The 17,462-nt window shown below is 35.2% G+C and overlaps 1 protein-coding gene across 2 annotated transcripts in view; it reads right to left on the bottom strand.

The window, feature by feature from the left end:
• LOC140142536 (uncharacterized) overlaps positions 1-15,832 on the bottom strand; it is a 35,617-nt gene extending 19,785 nt beyond the window's left edge. The window contains exons 1-3 of one of the 2 annotated variants that reach the window (XM_072164527.1): positions 15,598-15,832; positions 13,466-13,841; positions 2,607-2,733 (exon numbers count right to left, since the gene is read on the bottom strand). In XM_072164527.1, coding sequence (XP_072020628.1) covers positions 2,607-2,733; positions 13,466-13,544 — 206 coding nt within the window. In that variant the 5' untranslated portion in view covers positions 13,545-13,841; positions 15,598-15,832. Of the gene's footprint in view, positions 1-2,606; positions 2,734-13,465; positions 14,027-15,597 lie in introns of those variants that run through there. The other variant, XM_072164528.1, reaches the window with a different exon arrangement.
• Between the last annotated feature and the right edge of the window lie 1,630 nt (positions 15,833-17,462).

Raw genomic sequence — 17,462 nt, 5'->3', positions numbered from 1 at the left:
CTAGTGTAAAATTTTAGTTTGGCGGCCGAAAATTTGTGAGAGCCTTTCGTGGACAAGTTTCGAATTCCCTATTATCGTAGGCCTATAAATTGTTTTAAACATAAATCGGCGAAAGCAGAAGCGAAAATGGCCACTTGTATATCGATTACGCAGGGGAGGGTAAAATGAAGACTAAATTGAAGTGATTTGGTGGACCATTTGGTACTAGTGTGTAAAATTTTAGTTTGAAAAAGCCGCAAATTTGTAAAATGATGGTCCATGAAACCTTCCTTGGACAAGTTTTCCCTGTAAGCCTATACCGCAAATTGGGCTTAAATTTGCAAATGTTGGAAGAAGAGCGAAAATGATCATATGTTTATCCAATATCCACTACGCAAGGGGGAGTCTGAGGGGGATGTTCCCCCCTGAGAAGTTTGAAAAATTTGCAAAATAAAGGTCGAATTGAAGCCATTCGGTGCATTGTTTTTACACTACTATTTGAATCAATTGCTTTAAACAGAAAAAAGGGCCCGAAATCAATTTGCAAAACTTGAGATTGGCAATTACTAAAGCATGCATAAATCGATGAAGTCGTTATGGAGTCCGTCTTAATTTTTGACTTTGGTGGCAAAATGTGAGGGGCCCTGCATATCGGCGGACCCGCAGTAATTTTCACGTGCTTTTAGGACGAGGACCCGCCTTCAAGCAATGCCTAGTCGCAGGCCTCTATAGGACCTACTTCCAATCGTCCCGACTGTGCGGTTATTTACACATGGGCCTACTCAATTACGTGCAATTTAGTTTCTCTCCTCATTTTCTCTTCTCTTTTTCTCCTTTCTTCCCCTTCTCTTCTCTTTATTTATTTATTTGGGGGGGGGGCGTCAGCCACCTGAATCCGCGCCTTAATTGAGTCCATGTGTAGGCCTATGTTGGGGATTGGAGGGGGGTACTGAGGCCTACCACATTTAATAACGAACTTACTTACTCTTTGTGGGATTTCGAATCGCAACACAGGTAATAATAAAACCAGTAGCAAACTTCACTTTACCAACAAGATACAACAACTTTACAACTTTCTTTTTAATTAATGAAACAAAGCTTATTTTTGACTCAGAGTTTAAATTTAAGATGCTAGCCGAAGTCAATAACTTTGCACATTCTTCGGGTTCCTTTGTTTCCACTCTTGTTAAAAGAAGACATAAAACCTGATGATCAGCTGACTCTTTCTGTTGACAATTTAAGTTTAAAACATTATTAACACAATTTTTGTGTTGAAATTAATTGTAAACATTAAACAAAACCAATACATTGGCTATAGTTTCAAATCTTTCATAACATATAACCGTGGTGTTTGTAAAATATTTTGTAAAAGATTTGCAATTAGGCCTACTTTGATTGGATTCGAACATTGCAACTTTACAATGCTCAAGAACACGAAAACTTCGGGTGTGTGAAACATTGTTAAAAATTGTATGAAATGAGGATTCCTAGCGTAAACTAGTTTCTATACACTTTTAAATGTGAATGATAGGAGGTCTGTAGGCTAAAGGGGGCCCCGAAAATTTTTGTGATGAATTTTTTTGCTTCAGCAAGTGTTTGTGAACGGTCGACGGTCCCTATAGGCCTACCACACACAATTTATTCGCTACCTGAAGTCGCTAATAGAGAATGAAAGATTTTTATTTAATATTTGTTTTCAATTTTCGAATAATTATTTTTGTTTTCAATAGGCCTACGTTCCATAAAAATAAAAGTAGGCCCTATTGTATCGGAAATTGACCGATACCAAAATGGTATCGAATCGCCCACCGCTAGAAAAACCAAATCATGGCGTCCGATACAAAAATGTATGCGGAAGTCTTTCGGCAAGCGAATACAGTGAGTTTCATGGATTTATACTGGATATATAATGGATTTTCTTAAAGTGGAATGATTTCAGCATGCGGTACAGGTAAGTGACGAAACTGTTAATACACGTGAACTAGTAGGGTGTCCCATTTAGCTGTTATCATTGTGAACATACCGATTCACATTACAAATGCATTATAAATCATGTTTTGTAAGCTTCCCGTATGTCCTCAGAAAACTGAGCAAAAATTCACCTAATACTGAAAACCAAGGCATTTACTGTTCTTTAATTTCAACCTTATCAAACCTGAAACAAATATGCTGCCTTGCGAACACAAATTTTGCATATCATTGTCAACTAAAGGGGGAAATAAGTTTAATTTCATTGATAACATGAAATTGATGCATATTAATGTTTTCAAAGCTGTGCATAATTAATTAATTTCCCCCAAAAAATAATTTTTATACTTTTAGCGTCTGTCACAAATGCTTAACAAGTGTGAGTGATTGGATTAACGGTATCAATTCTGAAATTCTAAAGAAACTCGATTTTGTGAATCGAGGTCTATGTACCTCTTCCGAGCTTCTACCTTTAAAAGCATGTAAGCTACATTGATACCGATGCCACCAATAGAACGAGAAGATTTGCCCCTTCATTTTGCATACCACTTTGACCAATTTTTTTTCTCATTTCTCCACAAAATGCAGAAAACCCGCAAAAAAATCCAATGGGTGTAGTACCCCCTTAAAAGGTTAGACCATAGACCATTTAGACTTACCAATTTTCATATTCTACCGTGTATGTGACCTCATCTGAACTGGTAATATTTTCTGGTTCGCTCCATGATAACGTGCAGTTGAAGTTAGGGCAGCTCACAACAACATCGGTTGGCACTGGAGCTTGACCTATTGGGAAAAAATACATATAGAAATAAAAATAAGAAAAACTGAAAAAAAAAAAAAAAAAAAAACTGAAAAAATAAATAAATAATACATGTAGGCCTATATGTTATTCGGATAGTACCGTAAAATAACTTCGGTCAGCGGGGTAACTTTGGTCGGTCAAATATATTTTTTTAAATGGTCATATTTTCGTACAGCAATATTGTTTTTAGTCATATTTGGTGTCAATTCGTTAAAAAATATATTTGGAAGAAATAATAGTCGCTCATGTCCAATTTCCTAGATATATACAAAAAAAATCATGATTTTTGACCAAAAATTAGCATTTTTTTACATTTTTTTAGAAAAAATAAAAATCGATATTAATGAGCAAGGATGTGTGCTTGATTAATTTTGCAAGGATCAAATGTCACAAAAACAACAACTTTCCGTATACAACGGAGATCAATTTTGTTGATTTTTTTTTCTTCATGGAATGTATACTCTGACCAAAGTTGCCCCAAATGCGGGGTAACTTTGGTCAGGCTATTTTGAACCACTAGGGCACCCTTACAAAATTATTTTAAAATCTTTTTCAACTTCAAGGTGTAGAAGGAACCCTAATGTCACAAAAAGAGTTAATTAGAAATGTAATTGGTTTTGTTTGGAAGCAGTGATTTAAAAAACTCTGAAAAGTGCCCAAAGTTACCCCATTTTACGGTAATTCGAACGAAATCAAATTGTCATAAAAATGTCAAATCACGCAGTTGATAAACAGATGAGCAGGTTGCTGGGATTTAAATGAAGAAACGCTCCCAATTAAACCGCACATGAATGCAATTTATGCAGCTCAACAATTTTATGCCTTTTAACTATAAACTGGCTATACATTGTGTAACAAGCCTTTAACATGTTCACAATTGTAGAAAAAGACTAGAGTCAATAGATTCTGAGTACAAGCCGCCGGCAGTAAATATAACATTAATGGGTCAATTTTGACCAATTTCAAAATTTGACCTTCGACCCCTAAACTTTGACCGTCACCATTGACTTTTTGTTTTGTCTCACTAAGGTCTATCATATGCAGCATTCAGATTTGCCATACCTCGCTGTTTGACATTTTACACATTTTGACCTTTTGACCCCAAGTACAAAGAGGTCACCATTGACTTTTTGTTTTGTCTCACTAAGGTCTATCATATGCAGCACTCAGATTTGCCATACCTCGTTGTTTCAAATGTTACACATTTTGACCTTTTGACCCCAAAGTAAGCATTGTACAAAAAGGTCACCATTGACTTTTTGTTTTGTCTCACTAAGGTCTATCATATGCAGCACTCAGATTTGCCATACCTCGTTGTTTCAAATGTTACACATTTTGACCTTTTGACCCCAAAGTAAACATTGTACAAAGATGTCACCATTGACTTTTTATTTTGTCTCACTAAGGTCTATCATATACAGCACTCAGATTTGCTATACCTCGTTGTTTGAAATTTTACACATTTTGACCTTTTGACCCCAAAGTAAACATTGTACAAGGAGGTCACCATTGACTTTTGTTTTTCTCTCACTAAGGTCTATCATATGCAGCACTATAACTTGACATATCTTGTTGTTCAAATTTAGTTTGTATCGCATACGGGGTCAAAGGTCAAGCAATGGTCAAGCTGTGAACACCCTGAATACCCATGCCACTAGTGACCAACATGTATTAATTAGAGCTTCGGCGCATTTTGTTTGTAGAAGAAGAGGCAGATTGCCAGAAAGAAAGAAAGAAAGAATTAGCGTAAAACAGAACAAGCCGACTTTGTCGTCGGCTTGTAAAAATGGACAATTTGCCGCTATACATGTTCATCTTTTGCGTGGTAGATTTTTTCCTACTTTAAAATATGTGAAAGTCCATGCTCTTAAGGGCTGGGGTATGAACGTTTGGACAGTATTTATTTTGGGACATTAGAGCACAGCAGACATATCGAATTGCATTCTGAATACGAAGAATGTCATTCTGATATCAATAATTTTGATTTTTGAAATTCGCAATTTAATACACATTTTATGGCAAATCATTAAAATTGATATTTTGATATTTAACAGTACTCGAAGTAAACTTACTAAATCTGATGATTTATACTTAAAGAGTATGTAGGTGGGATGAAAAGCCGACGATCAATTGAAGATTTTGACCTTTCGTATTGAAAATATGGATTTTTTTCCAAAAAAAAAAAAAAAAAAATAGGTCTTTTTGGGAAAAAAATCCATATCTTCAGTATGAAATGTCAAAATTTTCAATTGACCGTCGGCTTTACCTCCCAGCCACATACACTTTAAGAATATATCATTAGATTTATATAATTTACTTCGAGGACTGTTATATATCAAAAATTTGAAAAATATCAAATTTTTATAATTTGTCATAAAATTTGTATTATATTGTGATTTTCAAAAATGAAAATTATTTGATATCAGAAAGACATGCTTCGTATTCAGAATGCAATTCGATAGGTCTGAGGTGCTCTCATGTCCCACAAAAATACTGTCGAAACGCAATAAACGCTCATTCTAGATCCCTTAAGGGTTGACGAGGTATTGTTGGTCGAAACAACCAAAAAATCGATTGTCATTATCTAAATCAATATATTATTGACAAATAACACTTTGATGTTTTGCAAGAGTGCATTCTACAAATCATATACTTTGAAAATGTGCTTAATTTATTGTTGCAAATGAGTTATGTAGGGGAAAGTGGGGTAATGCCGGACTGTGGGGAATCCCGGACACATCGATTGCAGCTAAACGGAGAAGGGTGGCACTATTATACTACCTTGGGGTATTAGCTACCTCAAAGTGTACCTCACGTGTACTATTACCAGCGCTTTGGGTCTCGTCTTTCTTTGTGAAAATTACGAAAAAACAGAAATTGTCATTTTTGACTTTTTATCTGAAAAGTGATTTATAAGCTGGGTGACAGTTAATGCGACAAAGGACACAGATAAAGTATGGATGAAAATTATGTTTGATACTTGATTGTTAGCTGGATGTATGAATTTTGGTTTATTAAAAATGGATTAGTAGAACAAGCACTGAAAAATTAAGTCAGGACCGTGAGGGGTAATCCCGGACACACATGCATTCTCTATACAGATGGGGTAATGCCGGACACTTGCTATTTCGAAAATATAGACAACAATGACAGCCCCATAGTTGTATGCTTGAGGTAACAGAAGTACCTAATACATTCTAGGGGATTATCATCCTTCTCCACTTTCCCTCTTAGCAGCAATCATTGTGTCCGGGATTACCCCGTGTCCGGCATTACCCCATCATTTTTTACCATTTTGTTTTTTAATTATAACTTATTAACTATAGATGTTGAGTTATTAACAACTGGTAACTACTTAGAACATTACTCCTACTTTGCATTGATATGATTTTCACTGATGAACTTTATTTTATCTTGTACCTGTGAAGCCTTAACGAAAGGTGCCCGGGATTACCCCACTTTCCCCTACGTTTTACAAAAGTGTTGTTGTTTCAGCCCTTTTTACAACATAACTCAAGAACCACAGGATCTACAAAAGTATATCTGTGATATTTGAATTCTTCTACACGCTCGTTATAAATTGAGCAATGCAATTTATGCCAAACCTCACTACCATTCGCAAGATGTTGTGAACTACCAAATCGCAACAATTTAAAATAGTTGTTAACCTTAAGGTTATTAATTATTTTAAACTGCTGTGATTTGCTAGTTCACAGCATCTTACGAATGGTAGTGAGCTTTGGCAAAAACTGCATTGCTCAATTCATAGCGAGCGTGTAGAAGAATTAAAATATCACATATACTTTTATAGGTGCTGCGGTTCTTGAGTTACGTTGTAAAGAGGGCTGAAACAACAACACTTTTGTAAAACGTACATACCGTAACTCATTAACAACAATAAATTAAGCAAGTTTGCAAAGTATACGATTTGTAGAATGAACTTTTGCAAAACATCAAGGTGTTAATTTTCAATAATATATTGATCTAGATAATTAAAATCGATTTTTAGGTTGCTTCGACCAACAATACCTCGTCTACCCTTAATACAAAGACTGAAAATCGTATATTTTAATCATACATTCGGTTACCTAATTAAGGCCCTAATCAACTTTTCTGAATAGTGGCCCTACATGTAAGTAAGGCAAAGTAAAAAATAAAACATGTTTCTCGTCCAGGTTTTGGAAAAATAGGAGGAAGAGGGGCCTTTTATTTTTTATTGAAAAAATGCCCTAAATTGCCCAATTTAGACGCTTTTTATCCTTTTTATATCGTAAAGATTAGAAGCTGAAAAACATGAAGAGGCTCTTTTTATTTTGTTGTTTTGAGATGTCAACCCCTCTGGTTATCACAAAACACTTCACAAATGCTTCTAATACTATTGTAAACATGGTAAAGGCTTATAAGAAGAAGTTGCAACTTCTCTAGTATCTTTATGAGTTATGACAGAAAGATTGCAAAAATAAAAAGAAGAATGCAAAATCTTCAAAAAAGGAAGCGGGAGGGGACGAGAAACATGTCTTTTTATTTACTTGGCCTGGAAATTATGCAAATTGACATTTGCAACCGTAATTTTGTTGCATCTTGTGTGAAATACCCATGCACCATGCCTCAGTAGGCCTTCCTTACTTGCATAATTCATTTATAGGCCTACTCGTATAATCACTGGACTTGTCAAAACTATATAGAAAGTCGTCGCCAATATCTTGGTTTTGCGCCACTTTGACAGGCTATATCTCGAGAATCGAAAGTGCGATTGAAACAAAATTTTCAAATTTGTAATCTACATGGCAATAGCTTTAACATATTTAAATTGAAGGAACTTTTAGGGTCACCTTAAGATAGAGTAGGCCTAATGTCAGCAAAATGCTTTCACGAGTTGCTTGACATTAATGAGAACGTGTCATAGATTTGCTTGATCGGTAGCCCTAATTGCTTTCCGTATTTTATTTTTTGCTATATACTCGGTGACGCGTTTATACCGTGCTTCGTACACACAATTTAAAACGGAATCATTTGCCTCCGTTTTCACGTCAAGTATAGGCCTACAGAGAGCAATGCTTACATCACAGTCACACGACATGTACGAGTTTCATTTCCCCCTCCTCACATTCCCTCCATCCATCCCATAAAGAAAACGAAATCTTGGACTGCGAAACTTCCGGGGGGGGGGGGCGCACGTGTAAAAGTTGTAGGGCCTATGTGCGGCATGCAGACAACACCTATGTTTCATTATCATTGAGGTATAGGACTTTTTATTTTTTCGGAGGAGAGCAGGTAGGGCAACTACTTGATAATATTTCTACATGTTCATACTACATACTCTGAAAATTTTAGAAAATTCGCACGAGTCCGTTTTTTTTAAATCACATTTTTGTTCCTAAAATGGGGTTATAGCGCCCTCAACGGGCACTCTCTCCATAGGGCTACATGTAAAGACCAGTTATAGACAAATGGCCCTAAAATAAAACGGACTCGTGCGAATTTCCTCAAATTTTGCATATGATGTAGATTTAACATCTGGAATGTAATGCAAGTGATGCCGTTGCTGCTCTTCTAAATTCATTTTTAAAATGTCCGCCCCAGACCAAGGTGACAAGGACCCCGTTTTCAGGCTCTCCGGAAGTTCCGAAGACCTGCAGAGGGATCATGCTCCAGTTCTTTAGCTTCACTATAGTGAAACTAAAAAAAAATACTAATTTAAAAGAAATTAGACCCCAAATTTGGCTCCAAAATATATTGAAATTTGATGCAGTTTGCCGGAAAAAAAATCAGTTCTTGGCTAGTTTAGTTTCCAAATAAAGTTGAATAACCTTTTCAACACGCTAATTCACATCAGATATTACAAATTCCCAACACGTCTCTCCATGGTTTTCCGCACGTTGTTCCACGAACTTGCTGTTGGATGGATGACAAATAACAAATGCCTTGCCAAGAACGGAAAAATCGTGTTCTTCATTCAGGATAATTTCGTTGTAAAATAAAACAAGACAAATATCATGAATAGCGGTCGTATAAACTGAGTCTTGTTGCATATGTGTCGACGCACATTTATCCCGGACATTTATACCGAATCTTTGAAACAAACTCGCTTTTTTCTTTGCCAGAAAAAAACAAACAGCAATAACAACAACTCCTGCTTCAAGTTACGTAATAAATACATTATCAAGATAAATAAAAATTCCCTTTAAAAGGGAAGGCCAGCCTCAATGCAGAAGAGGTCTTGTAATTAGTAAGAAGTTAATCAATGAGAACATGCACACCGAAATAGCAAAAAACATTAATTCCTATTTATAACTCCTGTCAACTCTGTAATTCATTACTCCAAATTGTTCTGTCTTTTTGTCTTTTCTGCTTTTGCGCATGCTTATTATTAAAATCAAGATATACACTGCAGTTGTTAGTGAATTCGCTATATAAACTCAATTTGTAAAATCGCCTTAATTCTGAATTTGATGTAGACTTTTGTCAATGTGCTTTAATTTTCCTATATTGCTGGTGCTCTTCTTTTAATTAATGGTCATGTGTCATATGATGGGGCACATTTGCGTTACAAGCACTGATTTTGATCATTTGTCTTCCTTTTCACTAAAATTGATGTATATCTAAAACTATACATCTCACACCAGCAAAACTATACATTTTTGGAAAGCTTATGTTCCAAGGAATCCAACTATGCAAAATTGAAGTTGGTATACAGGGTGCGTAAGAAAATATATAGGGTGATATCATGAAAAAATTTAATTTTACTAGTAAATTGATTATTTATTGCATTTGCTACTGATATGGAATACCTCAAATGAAATCTAATTTTGTGACAGGCTACACTATGAGCTTTAATAAAATGTATACTTTTGCTATGTTATGATTGACCAAAGTGGTGATACAGGGTGCGAAAATATACGTAACTTCATGCACAAAATGTTGATTACATTTTTGGAAATATTTTCTTTAGAGTGTATCCTACATTTATTTTAACTGCATATTTAGATTCCTGGGGTAAAATGCTTTCCAAAAATGTATACTTTTCCTATCTTAGGGTGTATAATTCTCAAGATACAACAATTGAAAGCCAAAATGCACGTTGTGACTGAAAATTTTGGCATTTGTGTGTAAGTGAATAGGACAAAATTGTGGGTCTTGTGACTTGCAGTTCTCAGTGAATACTTGTAAACACGATTAGATAAAATTAATAGCTGAATATGAATAATGAATAAACAAGCTTTCATTTGAGGTATGATTTGCATGTATAGCACACAATGTGACAATGATATAATTAAAATTCAAAAAGATATCATGTCTTCAAAGCATTTGCCATAGAGATTGTACATGCTCCTCTACCACTTATCCTCTACCACTTATCCACCAGGTTTACCTTCGTTAACATTTTAATATTTTTCACTAATTAAACGAATTTGAATTCCAAATTGTGAAACATATTTGAAAATTAGAATAATCAAGCTGTATAATGAGCCCAAACTTGATGTATTTGGACCAAGAATAGCTTTGTGACAACAAGTTAAATCAGAAAGGGGAGAGAAAAATGTAACGCCACCAGGTATTTTGTGGTCCCACCATAAGATACATGACCTAATATTGTTGTACATTATAATATAGCTTATAACCTATTTTATATTTTAAACCGTGTCATTGTGTTATGCATGCATGCTTGTTGATTTAGGATGAAGGTGCGCTATGGGAGTAAGATATGGGTGCAAGGGGTGTGTGGTGTGTGGTGGGGTGCGTTTGTAGTGCGAGTGTGAACTTGGTGAATGTGTAAGTGGTATTCAGATATATATGTTGCAATATAAGGTCTAGAACTTTTATTTTATTCTGGTGATTATATTTATCTTCTTGCCTGTTTTCTTAGATTTTGATGTCATACTGAAATGAGTTTTACTGGGTTTTAAAAATTTTAAAAATATTATATGTTCTTATGCTTTCATAATTTTGTAATATACCGACTATTGTTTGAATAATGTTTTAATAATTGTACGTACTAATTTATAATTCTGTTACTTTGATGTGTATATGCCACGGACATGTGGAAGAACAATGACTTTTATATTGAACATGTTTTACCGTGAATAAATAAAGATTACTTACATGTACATTTTATTTTTAAATGATTTTATATTAATTCGCAATGTATAATTTACTATTAAAGTAGATAGTGGCAAGCACATGATAAAGGACTGATCACTACAATCTTCACTTTTAAACTGTATTTTTCTAAATGTGTTGATTGTTAGTCCAAAACTCCTGCAAAGCTATGGACATGGCATCTTACCTACTCCATTCTGTAATAGTCTGCATTGTGTGTTTTCTCAGTCTTCAATCATTTTGTTCAATGTAATTTTATGAATCAAATAAAAAAGATAGAAAGTGGCCTCACTTTAGTTATGTGTCATTTTACAGTATTTATAATTAATAAAGTAAGACAATAATTTATTTATTTTCTATAAGTGCATGTCAAAATATTGTTCAATACTTTATAGGCTTGTGCCCATATTATAGCTAGCCCCTAAAAACTTTAATTTCCATCTGATTTTTCCTGTTGAAAAGACAAAACTGATGTTTATAGATAGCAATGATATCATCAATAACATTTAGAGTCATTTTTATCCATAAAACGATACAGGATATGATAGATAATGACTTCAATCATAAGTCAACGATATAATGAAGATTTTGATTCTACAACATTATTAGATCGGTTATCAACATATCAATTATGCACTCACAGGCAACCAAACATCATACTATGCTCAGTAGTCCACTGGTGTGACCTCATTGGTGATATACCCCGCGGTAATTACCTTGTTGACCATGTTGATAATGCTGATTGCTGAACAAGTTATTGTTATATGTAGGCCTTGCCCTAACCTATGATAAATTTTAAAGTCATAATTAATTCAAACATAACTTTGGCAATACTCAATCGTTTTCGTTCGTTGAAACGGCAAAACATACTTTCTTTTCCTTACAAATCGAATAACAATAATTTTAAAAAATCCACCACAAAAAGTAAAATAAAATAAATCATTCCAATACAATAAGTTAATCTCTTGAGCATACAAACCCGATCTATGAAACAGATACCAGCCCGCGAATGGGCTGGCGAAAAAAACCCATGAGAAATTTTGATATTTCTTGAGCAATTAAAAAAAACCCCATGAAATAAAACCTTAAGGGGTGGGGTATGAACGTTTGGACAGTATTTATTTTGGGACATGAGAGCACATCAGACATATCGAATTGCATTCTGAATACGAAGAATGTCATTCTGATATCAAATAATTTTGATTTTTGAAATTCGCAATTTAATACACATTTTATGGCAAATCATTAAAAATTGATATTTATTTAACAGTACTTGAAGTAAGCTTTATAAATCTGAATATTTATACTTAAAGTGTATGTAGGTGGAATGAAAAGCCGACGATCAATTTAAAATGTTGACCTTTCGTATTGAAGACGTGGACTTTTTTTCCAAAACTCCAAAAAAATTAGGTCTTTTTGGGAAAAAATCCATATCTTCAATATGAAAGGTCAAAATTTTCAATTGACCGTCGGCTTTTCCTCCTGCTACATACACTTTAAGAATATATCATTAGATTTAGATAATTTACTTCGAGGACTATTATATCAAAAATTTGAAAAATATTAAATTTTAATAATTTGTCATAAAATTTGTATTATAGGCCTATTGTGATTTTCAAAAATGAAAATTATTTGATATCAGAAAGACATGCTTCGTATTCAGAATGCAATTCGATAGGTCTGAGGTGCTCATGTCCCACAAAAAATACTGTCGAAACGCAATAAACGCTCAATTTAGATCCCTTTTAAAGACGTGCAAAGGAGATCTAAAATATAGGTCTTTTTTTCACTCAAAAAGTACAATGTAACAAATTCTGCAAAAAACAGGGTTTTCAAAATAAAATTCATGGTGAACATGCACCAACGTAACTGCAAGACAACTTAATTTAAGGAGCATGCAAACATCTTTCATTTGATACCAAATTTGCCATTTAAATAGCACTTGTAAATTTTTTTTTAAATTCTAAGCATTTTTCATGTTTTGAGCCATGTCCACTTTTGCATGGAATTGCCCCCGGGAATTGCCCACATGCATGTAGCTCTATGATGATATGGAGAGCTATATGGAAAGCAAAAAGTAAATAAAAGAAAATTCAATATTTCCGAATAATAGTGGTTTGAGTGGCTTACCCTTTTACCCTCCAGTTCGATGAAAATAGTATTGTACTTTGTTGACTTGTTGACTTTATTGAACCATTTCATTCACACACACACACACCCCCACACACAGGTAGGCCTATAGAAAACACATGGGCCTACCTTGTATTCATACATGTATGTATGAAGGCCTATATAGTATGGTGATGATGGTATTTTTGCTACTCAGCACTATTATTATTATTAGATTTGAAGGCGAGGTGTCTAAATAATTGTAGGTTTACAATTTGGCTGTGGCTTTGCCCTAATTTGCATGAACAGCTATAAAAAAGAACATGATATAATAATTACTCGGGCTATAGGCATGATATAATATTTAGTTTGATATTGTACATACTGCATATATACCACTATGCACTCACAGATGTGTTCCAATATCTGTGATGCACTAGACATGCCGTGTATTTGTGAAGTCAATACATGATAAGCCTAGACCTACTTTTAAATAGTACTTACCAAAGCAACAAGTCGACCATGTTAAAGCTATCATCAAAATGCCAACCAATCCAATATAGTTACTGGGGATTGACCCCATAACTTCATATCCATGTATCGGTAGAAAGAAGCGTCACAGCAACTATAATCCGGCACGGTTAAATCATATTCCTATGTTAGCCCCTATCCTTCATTCATATGTCACAGCCTTTGTTAATAATTATACCACAAAACTTCCACATGTTCATGTAGATATCAAATATGTACCATGTTGATACATGTGGTGGTATTATTATTAAACTTAAATCACGTGTATTTTCACCATGTTGTTCTGTGCAATATTCAGACGATACAAATAGGATATGAATGATGATTCATAATTGATGTCACCGCGTTCCTGGTAAATATATAAAACAAGAATTAGTAAAGCGAGTGTGCACGGTAATTTGTACACTGTACGGGACACTGTGCAATGAATAATTGTATGCAGATACCAGCTAGTCGCAGTATGTATGGTATACAAATTACTTCTAGGTCACTTCATTTAACGTCTGTTGACCTTTTGACAGCAAAAATACACATGCATACCGGGAAATTCATAGCAAACGGATCATCAAACAGTAAATTAAATATGAAGCAGCCAAATCCGGGAGCCAAATTTTCTTGTCCAGTATTAGTATAGGCATAGGCCCTAATAGATCTCATGTTTTTATTTATAATATAGCAATATTAAATCTGCAGGTCAACGACCCCTTTTTTTATTTTACAATATCATCAAAATGCCACAAAACTTAAATAGGCCTATTAAATGCGCAAACTTTCAAATTCTCTTTTTTCCTCCCCTATAAATAACGAACGGTCCCTAGGCCTATATGGCCAAATATAATATAAATATAAGGCCAAGTAAAAAAAGATACAAGTTTCTCGTCCGGACTTTTTCAAAAAAGGAGGAGGCAGGGCTTTACTATTTACTATTTTTCAATTTTGTGCTATTTTTTTCCAAGACAGCCGCCATGCTAAATATGGCTGTATTGTGCTATTTGAGTATACTGATGCAATGTATGACAAAACAAAATAATGATTTGTATCATTTTTAGTCCACTTGCTAAGCATGTTTCAAAATTTGTTCAGCTTGACAATAGGCATATTCGATATACCGAATTTCCTGGTTTGTATCGGTTTGAAATCAATACCGAAACCGATACCGAACATTAAAAAAAAACGTTTTCCTACCCTTACACAAACTCTAACCCACCCCAAAATATACACCCACCCAAGCTCAACTAACCTTTAACCTATTCCAAAACCCTTGCCCTTACTTGCTTACCCCAACAGGGAATTTAATAGGGGAGAAATTGATTTCACCTGAAAATCGGACCTATATTTAATGTTTTAAAATGCATGAATGTGTTAACGTTTTAATTACTTTATTTTGCCTCATTTCATCGAAATTGTTATTTTTCTAAAATTCTAAAAATACCAACAAAATACATTCGAGTGCAAAAGCTTTTTTTCTTCTGGGGAAGAAATTGTTTTCTTACATGCAACAGCTTTTTTATTGCAGGTTTGAAATTTGATAAATAGGTCATCATATACAAAATGCATGCATGGGCCTATTTAACAAATTTCTAACCTGCAAGAAAAAAGCTGTTGCATGTAAGAAAACAATTCTTACCCAGAAGAAAAAAGCTTTTGCACTTGAATGTATTTTTTGGGTATTTTTAGAATTTTAGAATTTTTTTTTAATTTCCAAAATTAATGTGAAAGGTTTCTCCTTCCTATAATTAGCCATAAAAATTGCCATTTTGATGAGATGAGGCTAAATAAAGTAATGGAAACTTTATAAATAAACATATTCATGCATTTACTAAGTTTAAAAGCTAAGTCCGATTTTGGGGTGAAATCAATTTCACCCCTAATTCTCTTTTGGGGGTTGGGGCAAGGGTGTTTGGCTAGTTGGGCTTGGGTGGGTTTGTGCACATATAGTAAGGTTAGGGGGTGGGTAAGAGTTTGTGCAAGGGTCGGAAAAACAGTTAAAAACTTTTTAAAAAAATTTAAAAAAATCTCCTTTAATATTTTGTTTTGGGACTGATTATTCGGACTAGAGTATTTAGCAAAATGAATTTAATTTTTTTTTATAATACCGTACTTACTTTTCTCTGTAGGCCTACGGTTCGCATGTAGTCCTAGACTTTGATACTGGAACTCGATCCCAAAAGGTATAGGGTCTATAGGCCCGAAAATATTGTAGGCATAATTTATTGAACTATTTGTAGGCTGCCGAGGCTTTTTCCAGAAATATAAAACAGCAACGTCAGTCACCATCATGCATTCACCATACATGTATTCTAGTTCTACACATGCATAGACCATGTAGACCGTTTTCACGCATAATCAAGTATCTTTGGTGTCCGTCTGAGGTTACGTAATAGTGCAGAATGCGAATAATTGGATTGCCGATATTAAAGTCAATAAGCCCCGGGAAATAAGCCACAATAAAAGGGCATGCACGGTGGCAGCAGACACATGAATTCTATAACAGCAGTGGGTGGCAGCAGACACATGAATTCTATAACAGCCAGGGGGGGCCGGCCAAGATTGGCTGAATTTTGACGTTGTCATTGGTTTTACACGTAAACACAAAAATGTCTCAAATTATTCCAAAACTGTACGTATGTTATTTAGCACTATTTTATCAGTCTAAATCCGTTGAGGTTCGCCAGTGAACCTCATTGTAAGTACTGTTTTTTGAATGTTTTGTATGAATCACGCACGGTATGTTTATGATATATACCTAAAATTTCCCCATTGTGTATCACGGTTCGCGTGGTCTAATGGTAATGGGTCCCGAGATCGAGTCCCGCTCACTCCCGGCTATAATTTTTTTTTTCTTCACATTTATTTTGAATCCAAAAATATTTATTTTTATGTGAAAATTTATACATTCACTGAGAAATATATTTTGTGCATTTTTTTTCTGTAACGGAGCCAATAGAGCTAAAAACACAACTCAGCACGGGGCGTCCAATGTCCAGGCAGTGTTGCCGTCATATTGTCTGTTTTGTTTACGATATTGGCTGTTGCCACAGTGAATAATGTAGTCCACCATCGTCTGATAACAGCAGTGGGTAGGGGACAGGATTACAGCAATAAAAGGGCATGCACGGTGGCAGCAGACACATGAATTCTATAACAGCAGTGGGTAGGGGACAGGATTACAGCGGTGGCAGCAGACACATGAATTCTATAACAGCAGTGGGTAGGGGACAGGATTACAGCAAAATGATTATTGCGAGCAAAAGTAACATTGAAGAAATTAAGGGATCTGGAATGAGCGTTTTGAGCGTTTCGACAGTAGGCCTATTTATGTGGGACCAGGGCCGTCGCTAGACCATTTCCTCAGGGGAGGGGGGTGTCGAGAAATAAATTTTGCTGGTATCGGCCTGTAGCCTGATTTACCTTTTGCTGGCATCTGCGCAACATGATTGCCACTGGCGCTCCTTCCCGGGCTCCAACGGTAACCCAAGTTTTCCCAAGCTGTCCCCAGAATTCTTTTACCGGCAAAGTATGTGAACCAACTATTGATAAATTGCGCGCGTAGCCCGCGAAAATTTGCTATTTGAATGCTAAAATTCAAAGGGGGATGTACCAGAGTCACCGGGCCAGGGGGCAAAATTTCCCACTGATCTGCTACTAGAAGAACATTACTGGGATAAATGCGCGCGAAGCGCGCGAAAAAGTTGCAATTTCAATGCTAAAATGCAACACAATGAGGACAATTGTGTCCTAAAATCGTGCTGAAGGAAGATGCATAGGCCTTTACAACTTTTGATTATTAGTCCCGGTGTTTTGATCCAGCTCGTACGCTCGTACGGGTCTAAAACAGATCAAAAGGGAGATGCAAATCGTTAATTAATTTGTCTCAACATTTCTGTCGACTGAGCAGGGGAGGGGACTGACTTGCCACCCATAGCCAGTGTCGTAGGCCCCCCTATATTTCTTTTTAACATGGGGGAGG

The sequence above is a fragment of the Amphiura filiformis genome, chromosome 20 (assembly GCF_039555335.1).
Source record: "Amphiura filiformis chromosome 20, Afil_fr2py, whole genome shotgun sequence".
Lineage (NCBI taxonomy): Eukaryota > Metazoa > Echinodermata > Ophiuroidea > Amphilepidida > Amphiuridae > Amphiura > Amphiura filiformis.
The sequence above is the reverse complement of the archived record's forward strand: the minus strand, read 5'-3'. Positions and strand labels throughout refer to the sequence as shown.